Genomic DNA, 19,819 nt, shown 5'->3' with positions numbered 1-19,819 from the left:
GTGGGATTTGAAAACAGGGAAGAGAACTTTAAAATCAAGGCATTACTTGAATGTGAACCAATGTAAGTCAGCAAGCACAGGGGAGATAGGTGAGAAGGATTTGGTGAGAGTTAAGAAAAGGTCAGCAAAAGTTTTGATCACCTCAATTCTATGGAGGGTAGAATGTGGGAGACCAGCAAGGAGTGCATTAGAATAGTCAAGTTTGAGAGTAACAAAAGCATGAATGAGGGTTTCAGCAGGAGATTAGTTGAGACAGTGGCAAAGTTGTGTGGTGTTATGAAGGTGAAAATAGGCAATCTTAGTGATGGCATGATTATGTAGTCTGAAGCCATCTCAGGGTCAAATATTTACATAGAATTTACAGTGCAGAAGGAGGCCATTCGGCCCATCGAGTCTGCACCGGCTCTTAGAAAGAGCACCCTACCCAAGGTCAACACCTCCACCCTATCCCCATAACCCAGTAACCCCACCCAACACTAAGGGCAATTTTGGACACTAAGGGCAATTTATCATGGCCAATCCACCTAACCTGCACATCTTTGGACTGTGGGAGGAAACCGGAGCACCCGGAGGAAACCCACGCACACACGGGGAGGATGTGCAGACTCCGCACAGACAGGACCCAAGCCGGAATCGAACCTGGGACCCTGGAGCTGTGAAGCAATTGTGCTATCCACAATGCTACCGTGCTGCCCATGTAAATATGATGCCATGATTGTGAACAGAGTGATTTAGTCTCAGACTGTTACCATGGAGAGAGATGGAGTCAGTTGTTAGAGAATGGAACTTGAAGAAGAAATTGAAAACAATGGCATCAGACTTTCTTATATTAAATTGAAGGAAATTTCTATTAATCCATTGTTGAATGTCGAATGAGCAACTTGATAATCAAGCAACAATTTACGAATCGAACAAAGTCACAGAATTGTTACTGCGGAGATGGAGGCCATTTAGTCCATCATGTCTACAATGGCTCTCCAAACTAGCATTATGGCTTAGTGCCATTCCCCTGCCTTTTCCCTGTACCACTGCATATTGTCTCTATTCAAGGAATCCTCTCATGCTCTCATGAATTTCGCAATTGAGCCTGCATCCACCACATTTCAAGGCAGTGCAATCTAGACCCAAATCTCTCATTGTGTGAAAAAGATTTTTCTCACATCACATTTTCTTCTTTAGCGAATCATCTTAAATCTGTGCCCTCTTGATCGTTCTTGATCCTTTCACAGCGAGGGAGGGTGCTGTTACAGTGTCTAACTCACTCATGATTTTGAATTCTATCATATCTCCTCTCAGCCTTATTCTCACCAAGTCCCAGTCTATCCCCATAACTGAACTGAATGATGAGACAGAGCTAGGAATCATCAGTGTACACATGAGCAGTAGTACATTTTCAATTAATGTTGCTAAGGTGCAGCAAGAGGAAATAGGAGGCAAGAATAGGTCATTATGGGAAACAGAGGCAATGTTGCAGAAGTGGGAAGATAAATCATTGTAAGTTATTCTCTGGCTACGATTTAATAAATAAGAATTGAATAGGGTGAGAGTAGTTCCACCCAGCTGGACAACAACGTAGAGGTATTGGAGCAGAATGGCATAGCTTCCCTTGTCATTCAACAGAATTATCAGTTCTGAATCCCCACTATCAACAATCTGGGGTTAATCACTGACCAGACACTTAACTAGACAAGCCATGTAAATATTGTGGCTACAAGTGTAGGTCAGAAGCTGGGAATTCGGTGGTAAGCAACTTACATCCTGATGCCCAAAATCTTTCCTCCGTCCTCAAGCTGGGGAATATTCTCCACTTCTTGGATGCGTGTAGTTACAACAACTCTCAAGATTATCAACATCAACCAAGACAAAGCAGCTAGTGTGATTGGCACACTATCTATCACTTTAAGAATTCAATCCCTTCACCACCAATGGACTGCATATCATATACTCATCTACAGCAATATATCAAGACTTTGTAAATGCCACCTACCTAATTCACGATCTCTGATGCCTAGATGAACAAGTGTAGCAGACACAAGGCACTTGGGAGCACCACCACTTGCAAATTTCCCTTCAAGTTGCCATTCGATCATCATCATTGAGTCAAACGTCCTGGAACTTCCAACCTTACTCTAGTACAGTGTACCTACAGCATACTGACTGCAGTATTTCAAGAAGGCAGATCAACATCACTTTTCAAAGGCAATTAAGGATGGCCAGCTATACCTTGATCCCATAGAATCATAGAATTCCTACAGAGCAGAAGGAGGCCATTCAGCCCATTGAGTCTACACCGACCATCAGAAAGAGCACCCTACCGAGGCCCACTCTCCCGCCATGTTAGCGTAACCTCGTAACCCCACCTAACTTGCATATCTTTAGACAGTAAGGGCCAATTTAGTGTGGTCAATGCACCTAACCTGCACATCTTTGGACTGTGGAAGGAAATCGGAGCACCTGGAGGAAACCCATGCAAACATGGGGAGAAAGTGCAAACTCCACACAGATAGATAGCAAGTCCAGATTTGAACCAGTATCCTTGGCACAGTGAGGCAGCAGTGCTAACCACTGTGCCATAAACAAGTAAAATCAAAACATCTGCCTCCTCTAACATAGAGTCATAGATGTTTACAGCATGGAAACAGGCCCTTCGGCCCAGCTTGTCCATGCCGCCCAGTTTCTATCACTAATCTAGTCCCATATCCCTCTATACCCAACCTGCCCATGTAACTGTCTAACTGCTTTTTAAAAGAAAAATCATACCCGCCCCTACAACTGCCTCTGGCAGCCCGCTCCAGATGCTCACCACCCTCTGTGTGAAGAAATTTTCCCTCTGGTCTTTTTTGTATCTCTCCTTAAACCTTAAACCTATGCCCTCTCGTTCTAGACTCCTCTACCTTTGGGAAAAGATGTTGACTATCTTCCTTATCTATGCTCATCATTATTTTATAGGCCTCTATAAGTTCACCCCTCAGCCTCTTACGTTCCAGGGAAAGAAGTCCCAGCCTATCCAGCCTGTCCTTATAACTCAGACCATCAAGTCCTGGTAGCATCCTCGTAAATCTCTTTGGCACTCTTTCTAGTTGAACAATATCCTTCCTATAATAGGGTGACCATAACTTAACACAGTATTTCATGTGGGTCTTACCAATGTCTTGTACAACTTCAACAAGGCGTCCCAACTCATGTATTGAATATTCTGGCCAATAACACCTAGCATGCTGAATGCCTTCTTCACCACCCTGTCCACCTGCATCTCCACCTTCAAGGAGTTCTGAACCTGTACTCCTAGATTTCTTTGTTCTGTAACTATCCCCAATGCCCTACCATTAATTGAGTAGGTCCTGCCCTGATTTGATCTACCAAAATGCATCACCTCACATTTATCCAAATTAAACTCCATCTGCCATTCATTGGCCCACTGGCCCAATTGGTCAAGATCATGTAAGTATATTTCTTGGTTTCATTAATAACCACAAAGAATAGATTGATTTGATCTTGGTTTCAGACTAGTTCGGCACAACATCGTGGGCCGAAGGGCCTGTACTGTGCTGTACAGTTCTATGTTCTATGTTGCAATCTTATATAACCTTCTTCACTATCCACTGTGCCATCAATCGTGGTGTCATCTTGGTGTCATTCTTCCAGTGGAGCAGGCATAGAGGGGAGTGATTTTTTTTGGTAAGGAGAGCTGAAGGTAAGCTGAATGTTTGTTTTGAACTTACTTTTTTCGGAGTTGTTTTTCTTTCAGAGCAGCAGGAAACCGGAAGTCGGCCGTGGGGAGTTCTGGGAAGGTGTGTCGTACCTGTATATGGGCGGTTCCTAAATCCGAGACACTACACTTGTAGTGTCCCACACCCTTCCACCTCCTCTAATCTAAGGGGTGTGAGTGAATATCAGGTAAGCTCTTTCTTTCTTTTTCTTGTTTTATCTGCAAGTTATCTAGAGGGGCTGTCAGGGAAGGCAATGCAATGTTCCTCCTGAAGAATGCTTGAGGTGAAGGACACCTTCAGTGTCCCTGCTGATTTCACCTGTGGGAAGTGCACCCATCTCCAGCTCCTCAAAAACCGCGTTAGGGAACTGGAGCTGGAGCTGGATGAACTTCGGATAATTAGGGAGGCAGAGGTGGTCATAGATAGAACCTTCAGGGATGTAGTTACTCTGAAGAATGAAGATAGATGGGTGACGGTGAGAGGGGTTGGGAGGAAGCAGTCAGTACAGGGATCCCCTGTGGTTATTCCCCTTAGTAACAAGTATACCGCTTTGGATACTGGTTTGGGGGGGGGGGACCATGGGGTACAGGTCTCTGGCACAGAGTTTGTCCCTGTTTCTCAGAAGGGAAGGGGGGAGAGGAGTAGAGCATTAGTCATTTGGGACTCCATAGCAAGGAGGACAGATAGGAGATTCTGTGGGAGCGAGAGAGACTCGCGGTTGGTGTGTTGCCACCCAGGTGCCAGGGTCCGTGATGTCTCGGATCACCTTTTTAGGATCGTTAAGGGGGAGAGGAGCAGCCCCAAGTCGTGGTCCACATAGGCACCAACGACATAGGTAGGAAAAGGGATGGGGGTGTAAGGCAGGTATTCGGGAAGCTAGGGTGGAATAATAGAGCTAGAACAAACAGAGTTATTATCTCTGGGTTGTTACCCATGCCACGTGCTAGCGACACGAGGAATAGGGAGAGAGAACAGTTGAACACGTGGCTACAGGGATGGTGCAGGAGGGAGGGATTCAGATACCTGGATAATTGGGGCTCATTCTGGGGTAGGTGGGACCTCTACAAACGGGATGGTCTACACCTGAACCAGAGGGGTACCAATATCGTGGGGTAAAATTTGCTAATGCTCTTCGAGAGGGTTTAATCTAATTCAGCAGGGGGATGGGAACCTGAATTGTAGCTCCAGTGTACAGGAGGTTGAGAGTAGTGAGGTCATGAGTAAGGTTTCAAGGTCACAGGAGTGTACCAGCAGCCAGGAAGGAGCTTTGAAGTGTGTCTACTTCAACGCCAGGAGCATCCGGAATAAGGTGGGTGAACTTGCAGCATGGGTTGGTACCTGGGACTTCGATGTTGTGGCCATTTCGGAGACATGGATAGCGCAGGGATAGGAATGGTTGTTGCAGGTTCCGGAGTTTAGATGTTTCAGTAAGCTCAGGGAAGGTGGTAAAAGGGGGGAGGTGTGGCATAGTTAGTCAAGGACAATATTACGGTGGCAGAAAGGACGTTTGATGAGGACTCGTCTACTGAGGTAGTATGGGCTGAGGTTAGAAACAGGAAAGGAGAGGTCACCCTGTTGGGAGTTTTCTATAGGCCTCCGAAAAGTTCCAGAGATGTAGAGGAAACGATTGCAAAGATGATTCTGGATAGGAAAGAAAGGAATAGGGTAGTTATTATGGGGGACTTTAACTTTCCAAATATTGACTGGAAACGCTATAGTTCGAGTACTTTAGATGGGTCTGTTTTTGTCCAATGTGTGCAGGAGGGTTTCCTGACACAGTATGTAGATAAGCCAACAGGAGGCGAGGCCACATTGGATTTGGTACTGGGTAATGAACCAGGCCAGGTGTTAGATTTGGAGGTAGGTGAGCACTTTGGTGATAGTGACCACAATTCAGTTATGTTTACTTTAGCAATGGAAAGGGATAGGTATATACCGCAGGGCAAGAGTTATAGCTGGGGGAAAGGCAATTATGATGCGATTATGCAAGACGTAGGATGCACAGGATGGAGAAGGAAACTGCAGGGGATGGGCACAATTGAAATGTGGAGCTTGTTCAAGGAACAGCTACTGCGTGTCCTTGATAACTATGTACCTGTCAGGGAGGGAGGAAGTGGTCGAGTGAGGGATCCGTGGTTTACTAAAGTAGAGTGAATCACTTGTCAAGAGGAAGAAGGAGGCTTATGTAAAGATGAGATGTGAAGATTCAGTTAGGGCACTTGAGAGTTACAAGTTAGCCAGGAAGGACCTAAAGTGAGAGCTAAGAAGAGCCAAGAGGGGACAGGAGAAGTCCTTGGCAGGTAGGATCAAGGAAAACCCCAAAGCTTTCTATAGGAATGTCAGGAATAAACGAATGACTAGGATAAGAGTAGGGCCAGTCAAGGACAGTAGTGGGAAGTTTTGTGTGGAGTCCGAGGAGATAGGAGGGGCGCTAAATGAATATTTTTCGTCAGTATTCCCACGGGAAACAGACAATGTTGTTGAGGAGAATACTGAGATACAGGCTACTAGGCTAGACGGGATTGAGGTTCATAAGGAGGAGGTGTTAGCAATTCTGGAAATGTGAAAATAGATAAGTCCCCTTTATGTCGTCATTGTCTACAGGAATAGTGCCAGAAGACAGGAGGATAGCAAATGTTGTCCCCTTGTTCAAGAAGGGGAGTAGAGACAACCCCGGTAACCATAGACCAGTGAGCCTTACTTCTGTTGTGGGCAAAGTCTTGGAAAGTATTATAAGAGATAGGATTTATAATCATCTAGAAAGGAATAATTTGATTAGGGATCTTCAACACGGTTTTGTGAAGGGTAGGTCGTGCCTCACAAACCTTATTGAGAAGGTGACCAAACAGGTGGACGAGGGTAAAGCAGTTGATGTGGTGTATATGGATTTCACTGAAGCGTTTGATCAGGTTCCCCACGGTAGGCTATTGCAGAAAATACGGAGGCATGGGATTGAGGGTGATTTAGCGGTTTGGATCAGAAATTGGCTAGCTGTAAGAAGACAGAGGGTGGTGGTTGATGGGAACTGTTCAGCCTGGAGTTCAGTTACTAGTGGTGTACCACAAGGATCTGTTTTGGGGCCACTGCTGTTTGTCATTTTTATAAATGACCTGGAGGAGGGCGTGAAGGATGGGTGAGTAAATTTGCGGATGACACTAAAGTCGGTAGAGTTGTGGACAGTGCGGAAGGATGTTACAAGTTACAGAGGGACATAGATAAGCTGCAGAGCTGGGCTGAGAAGTGGCAAATGGAGTTTAATGCAGAAAAGTGTGAGATGATTCATTTTGGAAGGAGTAACAGGAATACAGAGTACTTGGCTAATGGTAAGATTCTTGGTAGTGTGGATGAGCAGAGACATCTCGGTGTCCATGTACATAGATCCCTGAAAGCTTCCACCCAGGTTGATAGGGTTGTTAAGAAGGCATACGGTGTGTTAGCTTTTATTGGTAGAGGGATTGAGTTTCGGAGCCATGAGGTCATGTTGCAGCTGTACAAAACTCTGATGCGGCCACATTTGGAGTATTGCGTGCAGTTCTGGTCGCCGCATTATAGGAAGGATGTGGAAGCATTGGAAAGGGTGCAGAGGAGATTTACCAGGATGTTGCCTGGTATGGAGGGAAGATCTTATGAGGAAAGGCTGAGGGACTTGAGGCTGTTTTCGTTGGAGAGAAGGTTAAGAGGTGACTTAATAGAGGCATACAAGTTGATCTGAGGATTAGATAGGGTGGACAGTGAGAGCCTTTTTCCTTGCATGGTGATGGCTATCATGAGGGGACATAGCTTTAAATTGAGGGGAGATAGATATAGGACGGATGTCAGAGGTAGGTTCTTTACTCAGAGAGTAGTAAGGGCGTGGAATGCCCTGCCTGCAACAGTAGTGGACTCGCCAACATTAAGGGCATTTAAATGGTCATTGGATAAGCATATGGATGATAATGAAATAGTGTAGATGGGCTTTAGATTGGTTTCACAGGTCGGCACAACATCGAGGGTCGAAGGGCCTGTACTGCGCTTCTATGTTCCATCTGTAAACTTACTCATTTAGCTTCATGTTCCTGCTTTTCCACTGCCACACCTTCCTCCTGAGTAGCAAGAAGGCTGCTCAGTGATGGGCCTCCTGCAGGAGCTTGTGTTATTTAGGTAATATGCTCAACTCAAGAAACTGAGGCGAGGCAGTAGGCTGATGCCCAACTTTGACCCTCTTCTATACTCAGTCCTTGGAGTCTATCAGTTATATTAAACTTGGGAAAAAGTTGTATTATTCCTAATTATTATCAATATTACAAATATGCACAATCATAACAGGACAAAAAGCTTCTGCTTTTGTCATATTGTAATAGCTTATGTCAATCACTCACCCCAAATGAAATATATGCTCCCAGGACGGATCCTGCAATCGTAGCAAATCCACTAGTCATTATAGAATGTAATTCAGACCTCGTGAGATCCGCTATATAAGGACGAATTAGAAGGGGCGATTCGACCTATGCAGAACATATAACAAGGGTAGGCATTTTAGAATTTGACATCAAAACACAAATTTGTGAAAAGTGCACTTTTCTTTCGGAAGGAACAGGGATTACTTCTTTATAGAAACATATATGTAATTTCTGCCATTTTATAAGGATTAGGTTTTTAAGGTGAGGCTGGCAACCTCCCAACAGCCTATAACTCTGTTGTTGCCCAAGTCAGATATCTCACAACATAAGGAAATAGAAAAGAGAAACTGCACCAGTGAACAGGGTGAAAAGGAGAGCTGAAAACTTTTCTGAAATTGAATTGGAGTTTCTAATAGAGGGACATCATTCTGGACACGGAAGGCAAAAAGTTTGAAAACTGCAGCTCAAGCATTTTTGAGAGAAGGTGGACTGATAAGCAGATGCTCTGTAACCCCAAAATATTCCTGCAACACAGGAAAAAGTAAAAGGATTTGAAAAGAGAAGCAAAGTAGGTGCTATATCAGTTATGTACCAAGCCTAATTCATATTATAGAAGCCTAGAGAAAAGTATGTCTGAGGTGCCATAATGAAAACTCTATTCCTTCATCTATCTGGAGTTATCATGGAGAAGCCTCTGACGGAGCGTAAAAGGAAAAATGTGCAGTAACCTTATTTATCTGCAATTCTCAGCAATTCATTGTATCTTCACAGATGCTGCAAGAAGATCACTAGAAGAAGACACGGAGAATGAGAACTGAGGTGGAAATTTTACTTGGCCTACCCACCAGCCAGAAAGTCGCAAGCAACCCCACAGCTGCTGGTAGCAAATATTGGATTTTACTTCAGGCAATTACCATATTCTTTGGTGTATTAAGCCAAGACTTTTTCACCAGAAGATCAAGCCTTGTCTTACACGCTGCTTCTATTTTTCTGACAATTCAGTGCATTTTAGATGCCCAAGCCTTTGTGAGTATAAATATCCAAGCAAACCCCATGCCTCATACCAAAATGCCTCCAGTCAAGACACATCAATCCTATATGGCAGCAACATTAATTTACTTAATGGAATAGGTAAGCCTGCTTGGTCTCCATAATCTCACTCCAATCAGGGTGAGAGGGCAATGTGCATATCAGGTGCAGAGTTCAGTTGGTTCCTTTGCTTTACCTTCACTTTTGTCATTGTGAAGGGCGATAGCAACAAAATGCTAGTTTTACTCAACACTGGATTCTCCTGGGAGATGCTAATCCAGAATGATGACAACCGTAAAGACTTGTGGTGTTTTTAACATGTTGTCACGGTGCAGCCGCTCAGTCTCCTCAGTAGGAGTCAGCTGTCTCTGGCTTTCGAACTCAAAAAGATTATTTCATCCACCTAGTCTTAAAATGTCAAATTTCTCCTCTGAAAAGTAGTGACCCGAACTAAATAAGGCGTGTCAGCTCATTAACAGTTTTCTTACTAACACTGTTTTCTTTAACATGCCACAACATTGTGGGGAACATGCAGTAGTGGGGGATTTTTAGTCACACTTGCCACAGTTTCAATTAATTTTGGAAAGTATCTATTTATTACTCTTGCTGAAAAAAATCATCACCCTTTCCTTGCAATTTTAGGCTCAGTTCGGATAGAATCAAAAAGATGTCTTCAACGTAAGATGGAGGTTTCGTCACTGAACAAATTAGCCAGAGGGGACCATTTCTCAAGGAGGAAAGCATGTATTTCATCCCTCTGTTCGAACACTCTGCCATGTTAAGTAATGGGTTAAGAGTTAAGTAATGCATTAAGAGACACTGCAATTAGTTGTCTCATTTCTGTTAAGTATCCAATGATTGACACTGATATGTAAAGGGGCTTCAGGTGGCCTTTGTGTAAGGTGGTGTGTTGTTGGAGTTTTGAGCAGAGGCTGTGAAAGTGAAATAAATGGTGTTTGGTGAAAAGGAACAGGACTTCTGACTCTTCATACAACGGTCACTAAAATGTATAACAATGGTAGCAGAGGATGGTTGCTGTGCAAATGTGAAGGTTTGAAAGATACAACTTTTCCTGATCAAACCAAGGAGTGAGTGAGAAGAAAAAAAAAATACATGGCTGAACCCAGGATGAAGATGGCTGGATATGACTATCCTCCCTTATTTTCTGAAAGGGAATCGTACGACCAATGGAGAAGTGCAATAGTTATGTGGACTAAGGTAACTGCCTTGGGAAAGAGAAAACAAGGTATGCCATTGGCTCTTTTTCTACATTATGACAGTAAAATCCGAAACAAAGTGCTTTCTGAGCTGGAATTGGAAGAGTTAGACTCAGAAGAGTCTGGTTAAGGGGCTGGTTTAGCACAGTGGGCTAAACAGCTGGCTTGTAATGCAGAACAAGACCAGCAGCGTGGGTTCAATTCTCATTCCAGCCTCCCCGAACAGGTGCCGAAATGTGGCGACTAGGGGCTTTTCACAGTAACTTCATTGGAGCCTACTTGTGACAATAAGCGATTATTATTATCGTTAGGGATTCGGTGACTATTTGTTTCAATAAGAATAGTACATTGGCAGTAAGATCAGTGATAACATTAATTAAATAATTGAATAGACATCATACAGGACCAGTAAAACTGCTTTCAAGGAATTAAGGGCTATGGAGAGAGAGCGGGTAAATGGAGTTGAAATCAGCCATGATTGAATGGTGGAGTGGACTCGATGGGCCGAATGGCCTTACTTCCACTCCTATGTCTTATGGTCTTAAGAAGGTCTGGGGACTCTATTACAATATATGGATAAGATTTACAAGAAAGATGACTTGTTAAGTGCGTATGAACCATGGTCGGAATTTGATAAGTTCCGGAAAATAGAGGCATTCTCCATGGAAGACTATATAATGGAATTTGGCAGACTATATAAAAGGCTGCAGAGACACAACCTGGAATTTCCACAGTCTGTGTTGGCCTTTAAATTACTTGACTGTGCTAGAGTGAGCAACATGGATAGGTTCCTGGTTTTGACAGGAGTTCAGTTTACGGATGAGGATACCTTATTCGATCAGATGACAAAGCTTTAAAGAAGTTTCTGGGGAAACATTCGATTCCGATGGCTCTGATGACTCAAATAGGTCAGCCTGCAATAAAGCAGAATATGGAAGATACACTACTAACAGGATGGCAAAATTGTACGGCTACGAACAGGGCCCAAGACTATAGAAGGAGATCGAGACAAGGAAATTATGAAGACTGAAACCCAGTTAGAATTTACAATAGGAAGATGAACCCCAGAAATGCATGGGACATGATAAATCGGTGTTTTCGATGTAACTCTCAATACCATTATGTCTTCAACTGTCCAAAAGGTTATGATAGGGTGTTTGAAGCGACGCATGACACGGAAGAGTCAGAAGAGGAAAAAGATAGTGTTCAGAGAGAAGACATTGTCCTAATAACAAGCAGTTTTATGCCGGTAATGAGGGTGTTGGTTGCAGAATCTTTAAATTGTGCTGTATTGGACAGTGGCTGCACATCTACTGTGTGTTGAATTGACTGGTTAAAATGTTACCTGGACTCCTTGAATGCTGAAAGTCGTAACAAGGTTAAGGAATTTGAAAGTTCCACAAGTTTCAGGTTTGGGGATGATAATACTCTGAAGTCGCTGAAAAGAGTGGTGATCCCTTGCAATATTGCCGGAGTGAATCATTTCATTAGCACGGATGTTGTATCAAGTAAGATACCTTTGCTTCTGAGCAGACCGTCGATGAAGACAGCACACATGAAACTGGATATGGAGCAGGATAAGGCAACAGTTTTTGGAAAGACGGTGGACTTACAATTTACACAGTCGGGACACTATTGTATTCCATTACTGACAAATAATATTTCAAGTGGAGTGATTAAGGATGTGTTAATGGCAGTTGAAAATGGGACTTTCGCTGATAAAAAGCTTGTTGTATTAAAACCGCATAGGCAATTTGTACATCCGTCTCCTCGGAGGCTGAAAAATTTATTAAAGGATGCAGGGGTAAGGGATGAAGACTATATTAAACTGATAGAACAGGTTAGTGATTGCTGTGAAGTTTGTAGGAAGTACAGAAGGACACCAGCACGACCGATAGTAACCCTACCTTTGGCCAGGGATTTTAACGACATTGTGGCTGTGGACCTTAAGATCTGGGATAAGGCCATTTTTCCGAAAGGACAACTACCAAAAGTTGGTACAAAGGAGACATACTTGCCTGAAGGGCCTAGTCAATGGAAGGATGCAACTGTTATTAGAGCAGGGAAGGCCATTGGAAAGTATAAACATTGGTTGAATGTGCAGCATTCGGGGAGGGGGTTAAGACAATGGATTGGGAATACAAAGTTCAAAAATGGAGGTCACAGAAACGCAGTGCCAGTTCAGATAGTACATCGGTTAGTGAACAGGTCCGCAGGAAAAGGTCGAGAATTTTCAAAGGACATCCCACAGAAGACAGGAAAGATCAAGCAGTAGCAGTATAGAACAAGTTACCAGGCGGGAGAGGGGAGGTAGTTTATCAAGGTCTCGGAACATGAGTAAGACTACGAATACTAATAGGAGTAGAAGCCCACATGCACGTGAGATTTTGATGGCTTCCAATAAATTATATGAAAAGTTATCAAAGATGCTAAACAGCAAGAACTGCATAGTTGGAGTGAATTTGGGGTATACATGGAAGTACTGGAAAACTCTATCCCACAGATGGATTTGCATGGAAAAGGTTCTCCCGGATGGAACTTATAAGGTAAAGGCCAGGCTTGTGGCAATGGGATTTGAAGAAAGCTTAGAAGATCAGGATTTAAGGGTAGATTCACCCAGAGCAGGAAAGGTTAATTTTAAAGATCTTCTTTTAGCCACAAAGGCATGGGAATGCAAATCTATAGATATGAAAGCTGCCTTCTTGCAGGGGCATCAGCTCCAGAGAGACATTTTTCTCCGTCCTCCTAAAGAAGCAGCTAACACAGAAGGGGTATTCTGGAAGTTGAACAAATGTGTATGTGGTTTAATTGTTGCATCTAGAGTCTGGTATTTTTCGGTAAGGTCAATTTTGTTAAAGTTAGGCTGTTACCAGTTGAAAGTAGATCCGGTAATATTTTACTGGCACTATAAAGGGAACCTTTCTGGCATCTTTATGATGCATGTCAAATAATATTTGTGGGGTGGGACTAGTGATTTTGAAGCTTTTGTAATCTCTGGTTTGAGGAAAGAATTCAGGGTCGGAAGTAAGGCTTCCAGTGCATGTAAATATATTGGACTGGAAATCGGACAGACTAAGTTCGGGGCAACTTTACGTCAGCAATCTTATTTGGAAAGCATCAACCCAATAGCAATTAGTCGTTGCCGGGTTTTCACAAAAAGATGCAAGGTTTCAAAGATGGAAAAAGAGCAAGTGCAAAGTTCAATTGGGCAACTGAATTGGTTAGGTAGACAATTCAGACTAGACCGGACATGAGTTTTGATGTCTTCGAGTTGAGTACAAAAATGTCATCCCAAAGTGGATGACATAATAAGAGCAAATAAAGCGTTTGGCCAAACTATTTTTAAAAAATGCAGGAGTGTGTTTTGAGGTTCCAGGTTTTATGTGACTTTAGGCACTTGAAATTTATAGTTTATAGTGATGCGTCCGATGCAAATCAAGCACAGGAGGTTTTATCATTTTCCTTTGGGGAACGATGGTAAATGTTGTCCTCTTGTGTGGGAAACAAAGAAAATAAGGAAAATGGTCGAAAGCACTTTGGCTGCTGAGGCGTTAAGCGTTGTAGAGGCGATGGATATGGCCTTTTATATATCTCAGATATTGACAGAAATGTAACTTTTGGATATTGTTAATGAAGGGCGCCTGTTTCTGTGATTTTTTTTTCTTCCCAAAAAAAATTTGAGAAAAAAAAAGAAGGGGGGAAATTGCGTGTGTGTGTTTTTGAGTTTCTTTAAATTTTGTTTTCACCTAATTATTTTTTTCTCCAAGGAAGGGGAGACTGTTAAGTAATGGGTTAAGAGTTAAGTAATGCATTAAGAGACATTGCAATTAGTTGTCTCATTTCTGTTCCGTATCCAATGATTGACACTGATATGTAAAGGGGCTTCAGGTGGCCTTTGTGTAAGGTGGTGTGTTGTTGGAGTTTTGAGCAGAGGCTGTGGAAGTGAAATAAATGGTGTTTGGTGAAAAGGAACAGGACTTCTGACTCTTCATACAACGGTAATTAAAAGGTATAACATGCCAAGCATCCAACCCCTTGACAGCCAACGTACCACTGTGTGAAACAATTAATGTGTATGTTCTGCATATATTTCAGTATACAGAGCTTTGATAAGCCTGCTATTGAGTGCACTGTGTTCAATGATGTTCAGTGCTCTCACAACACCTTTTGACACTTCAAGATTGGATGGAATTCCTTTCGATGCAAATACCTTGAGGTGAATAAAACTATGATTCCAAATAATGTCCTGACCATCTGCCTCCTTAATCCTTCCAACAACTCCACTGTTTTTCTATTCATAGAATCATAGAATTTACAGTGCAGAAGGAGGCCATTCGGCCCATCGAGTCTGCACCTGCTCTTGGAAAGAGCGCCCTACCTAAGCCCATACCTCCACACTATCCCCACACCTCCACCCTATCCCTATAACCCCACCTAACCGTTTTTGGACACTAAGGGCAATTTAGCATAGCCAATCAACCTAACCTGCACATCTTTGGACTGTGGGAGGAAACCGGAGCACCCGGAGGAAACCCACGCAAACACGGGGAGAACGTGCAGACTCCGCACAGACAGTGACCCAAGCCGGGAATCGAACCTGGGACCCTGGAGCTGTGAAGCAACTGTGCTAATCACTATGTTACCGTGATGCCCCATTGCTTGGGATTCCTTTGCAATTAGCCCAGTCGAGTCGCACTACAACCCCATAGGTATTCAATGCTTTAAAGATCTGTGCGCCATTCGTGCAGGTTGCTAATGTCAAGCAGTACAATAATTCCTCAATAAATTAATTGTGCCAAACATACCTAATGTAAGCTAACAAGGTTGCACAATCTGTAATGTTTGTACGTTCATCCAGTTGTATTGCGAAATCTCCCGTTAACTTTAACCGAGATAAGCTGTATTTTTAAATTCTCGACGATATCACAAATTCGCCGAGAGATTGTTACCACTATGCAGGATACATTTCAGTTTATCACCTCACTTCTTGCATAAGCTGATGGGAACCATAGGCTGGATTCTCCGCAACCCCGCGCCAAAATTGCGTTCAGCGCTGGGAAGGAGAATCCAATTTCACGCCGAAATCGGGCCTGCCGCCGGCCCGGCGATGCTCCGGGACCCAAGAATTGGCGTGATTGCAGAGTACGCTGCGCGGCTCGGGGCCCATTGAGGCCAGCCCAACGATCCTCCGCTTCCAACCGGCGAGTTCCCGACAGCGTGGAACTAACCTGGGACTGGATTCTCCAAAATGGGGCTATGTCCCCCATGCCGGCGCAGAAACGCTGGAATTTTACTCTGGAGATTCCTGAGAAAAAGTACAGCTAATTCATAGCCCTGCAGGGACCCATAGTAATTCACGCAGCTTTAGCTGCAGATACGGGCCCCCGCACTTCCGGTTTTGAGTCCGCGCATGTGCACGGCGATGGCCTCGCCGAGCTCATGGCGGACTTGGACCGCGGAGGCAGATATAAAACTTAGACCCCACCGATCGGCCGCTCGCCCGAGCACCTGACCGCACAGACCTAACCCCCAGCCGCCTATAACCCCCCTCCCCCGGTGTACGATACCCCCGCCCCTCCGCCAGGGCTGCCGCAGACTGAGTCCGCAGCCATCACGCCAGCATCCCGACTGGCAATAGGTGGTTAGTTCCAAGCCGTCGGGAACCCGGCCGGCCGAGAGCGGAGGATCGCTGGGCTGGCCTCTGTCAATGGGCCGCCCAGCCGCGTGGCGTACTCCGTGATCACTCTGATTCTCGGGTCCCGGAAAATCGCTGGACCGGCGGCGGCCCCAATTTCAGCGTGAAATTGGATTCTCCGTCCCCACGCCGAACGCGATTTCGGCGCGGGGCTACGGAGAATCCAGCCCCTGGTATTGCTAGTCGGGCAGCTCTAATTTTTGTGTCTGCCTCCATCTAACGGATGGAGACTGTAAATATTATGTAAGCGCTGTAGCTGATCCCTGGTGGCTAAGCCCTTCTTTTTAGGGTGCGGGAGTTCTTTGGACCATTGATCAATTTTATCGGGGTCTGCCGGATCATGAACCCAATGTCAGGTGTATTGAGATCTAGTGGTTGTTACATCGTTTTTGGTTGTTTCAGTCGCTTCAACCTTAACCCGTTTGATGCGTAATGGTGCGAGTCGTAATGTTCCAGTCCTGCCACTAGGTTCGTTTTTTGCATCACTGTCATCACCCGAGCTAACTAGATTCCTTAGTTCAGCATCTCGTGTAGTGATAACAATCTCGGAGCCTGCTGAAGTTGCCCCAGAAGGCCTTTGGGTTGGAGTTAGCTCTGTATTTTGGCCAACCACACTCGCATTGCAGGCGGGTGTGGGGACCAGCTGAGGTTGAGCGTTCGTGGGGACAGGGACCATTGAACCCGGCACAGACATGGGGAATTGTTGGCCGGACCACACCTGTGGAGTCTGTGTCAGAGGATTCATGGTTGCCATGGCAGCAGCGACTGGCTAAAATGCCGGAGCTGATGTCGGTATAGTCGGGGTCAGAATTAATCCTGATTTAGCCTGTGGCGGAATTGTCTGGGTTGGAGAATTGAGAAATAGCTGAGGGTTTAAAAACGGATTTGCTGGTTTCAGAGCCGCCAAATTTTCTCTCAGCAATTTGTTATGACCCTTCATGTCGTCCATTTCAGTCTCCAGAGCAAACTTCTCTTTAAGTAACTGGGAATTTTCTTGTTGTAGCCCATCAATTTGTGATAGTAATTGTTGAACTCTGGAGTCCGAGTCAGTTAATGAAGTTTTAGTTTTTTCGTGTTCGCTCAATAGGGTTTCTAATTGTTCAAGCTTAGGTTTTGATTTCTGCAATCGCTCACAGACTGCTTGGACTTGATCTTTGGCAATTTTAAGTTTGCGATCTTGGTTTGTGTTGGCGATTGTCTCCTATCGCCTACGGAGCTGTCCCATTACACAAGAGGCCGTCTAACACACTCCCTATCCTTCATTCGCGTTGTTTTACCGCAAACACTTTCATATTTTCAAGGGACCATTGGCCCTTGGGAATGGTGTATTTTAATTCAATTTCCATATTTGCGTCGGACAAATCAAACTGCCGATTAACACAAGATTTAAGATCTCCGAGCATATCATCAGTGGACACATCTGGTGGAGCTCGGTCGCCCATAAAGGCTGTGGGGAGCTCTACTCCGCCCGTGGAAGCAGTGGGGACATCTGATTTAGCACGCTCACATGTAGGATAAATACTCCAGTTGCGCTTTGGAGAAGTATTGAACAACTCCTCATCCCCCATTACTCTTCCGAATAGGTTTCTGACCCGGGCCGCAAATCGAGGACTCTGAGTCGTAGGTCGTAATTTGTATACCTGTTGCGCCGTACCATATACCAAATTACACCGATATAAGACGTCTGATAATAGATTTGCACCCTCACCCAATTGCACAGTCTTTTCTTGAAAGGTTCTTTTCTTGGTAGGAGGAAGTTACGTGAGCTATTGTGGCTTGAGACTTTAATGAGGTTAAGATGATTTCTTACCACAGTCCCGCCGATCTTCGGATCGAAGCCAAAGTTCGGTCTTCCGGTCAGCGATTCTGCCTTCGGGCCTCGTCGTTAACGATTTGTTATCTTGTACTCTCGTCAACGGCATGGTCTTCGGTCGGTCGGTCTTCGGTCCACTTCCCCCTCCTTTCGTCCTGCAGCGCCAGTTGATGGATCTCTGTGTCTATTCGGAACCCTGGATATACGTTGTCCCTTCTTAGTTCCCAAATAACAGAGATCAAGTCTGTGCTATTTGGCAAAGCTCAATTGAACTTTATTTGTCAGCTTGTGGGGCCCACACTGGTAACTTTATTTTCAATACAACATTAAGAGAATTCCGACGAGCCATTTTGCAGGCTAGTTGTGGTATTATAGGTATTACGGTACCTGATAGGCTAAAGCACCATTGGCGGAAACTGTATGCTTTCTATTGGCTAGAGTGTATAATAGCTCCGCCCTAATAGGCGGGGTATAAGAACCCGTGCCGCCCCAGCAGCCCTCATTCTGTACCTGAGCTGCTGGGGGAAACATCTAGCTTATTAAAGCCTTCAGTTTGACTACAACCTCACTTTAGTGGTCATTGATCGTGCATCAATTTAATAAGCTAGTTTTTTAAGAAGAAAGGATGGAGCTCCGAATCAAGCTGGAGTGTCTGCAACTCAGCCCCCACGCGGCGAACTAAGCGGCAATCTTTAAGCACTGGCTGGTGTGCTTTAAAGGTTATCTCGAGACGGCCGATGAAACTGCACGTCCAGCACTCCAGGGTGAGCTCGGAGATTTACACCCTCATCGAGGAAGCGGAAGTCTTCGATGCAGCAATTGAGCTGCTAAAAGGACACTCTATTTGCCCGGTAAACCAGGTCAATGCCCGGCACCTGCTTGCAACAAGGCGACAAACCCCTGGGGAATCGCTGGAGGAATTCTACCGCGCGCTCCTGGTGCTGGCAAGAAGCTACGGCTGCCCGCAAGTTTCGGCGAGCGAACACACGGAACTCTTAGTCCGGGACACTTTCGTGGCAGGCATGCTTTCGTCACAAATACGCCAGCGCCTGTTCGAAAAGGACACCCTGGGTCTCAGGGAGGCACGGGCCCTTGCAGGCTCCCCGGACATGACCTCCAGGAACGCAGCCCCCTAGGCAGCGTGGAACCCCGCTGCGGCCGACCCCGAGACTTCCCACGTTCCCCCACAGGCCTGCGCTGCAAGGCGGCCTGGCAACCCCGAGTAGCCCCGCTGCTACTTTTGCGAGCAGGCCAAGCACCCCCGCCAGCGCTGCCCGGCCCGCGCATCCATCTGCAAGGCATGCGGCAAAAAGGGCCATTTCGTGGCGGTATGTCAGGCCCGAGCGGTGGCCACAGTCTCCAGCGGCGAATGGGGACCGCGACCACAAACTTCTCCATGGGCCCAGTGTGGCCAGCGGTCGCCGCCACCTCCATATCCCGGGGCCACGTGCTGACCCCGGGTGCTGCCATCTTATTCCGCGGACGCCACGTTGGAGGGATGGGCGGCGCCATTTTGTGCACCCCCAGCCATGTACGACCAATGGGAGACGCCATCTTGGATGAACCCCCAGGACCCCAGCTCGGCCAACCACACACTGCCCGAACAAAACTCTCAACTACTGCGATTGGCCTCAGTGACTCTGGTTCAGTCTCGACCTCGAACACTCTCAACCGCTACGATGATCGTTTTCATCAACGGGCACGAGACGTCCTGCCTAATCGACTCTGGGAGCATGGAGAGCTTCATACACCCCGACACGGTAAGGCGCTGTTCCCTCCTCATCCACCCTGTTAATCAAAAATCTCACTGGCCGCCGGATTTTGTGTAGCAAACGTCACAGTCCAGGGAAGGGAGTTCAAAAATTTCCGTCTCTACGTCCTTCCCCACCTCTGCGCAGCTACACTCCTGGGTTTAGACTTCCAGTGTAACCTTCAAAGTCTGACCTTCCAATTCGGCGGCCCTATACCCCCCGCTT

At 45.5% G+C, this 19,819-nt stretch overlaps 1 protein-coding gene across 1 annotated transcript in view; it reads right to left on the bottom strand.

The window, feature by feature from the left end:
* Positions 1-19,819, bottom strand: part of LOC140430128 (solute carrier family 28 member 3-like) — a 516,849-nt gene that overhangs the window by 158,901 nt on the left and 338,129 nt on the right. Inside the window, exon 11 of the mRNA XM_072517641.1 lies at positions 8,069-8,194. Coding sequence (XP_072373742.1) covers positions 8,069-8,194 — 126 coding nt within the window. The remainder of the gene's footprint in view (positions 1-8,068; positions 8,195-19,819) is intronic.

The sequence above is a fragment of the Scyliorhinus torazame genome, chromosome 9 (assembly GCF_047496885.1).
Source record: "Scyliorhinus torazame isolate Kashiwa2021f chromosome 9, sScyTor2.1, whole genome shotgun sequence".
Classification (NCBI taxonomy): Eukaryota; Metazoa; Chordata; class Chondrichthyes; order Carcharhiniformes; family Scyliorhinidae; genus Scyliorhinus; species Scyliorhinus torazame.
Note: the sequence above shows the minus strand (reverse complement) of the source record. Positions and strands in the feature narration are given on the sequence as shown.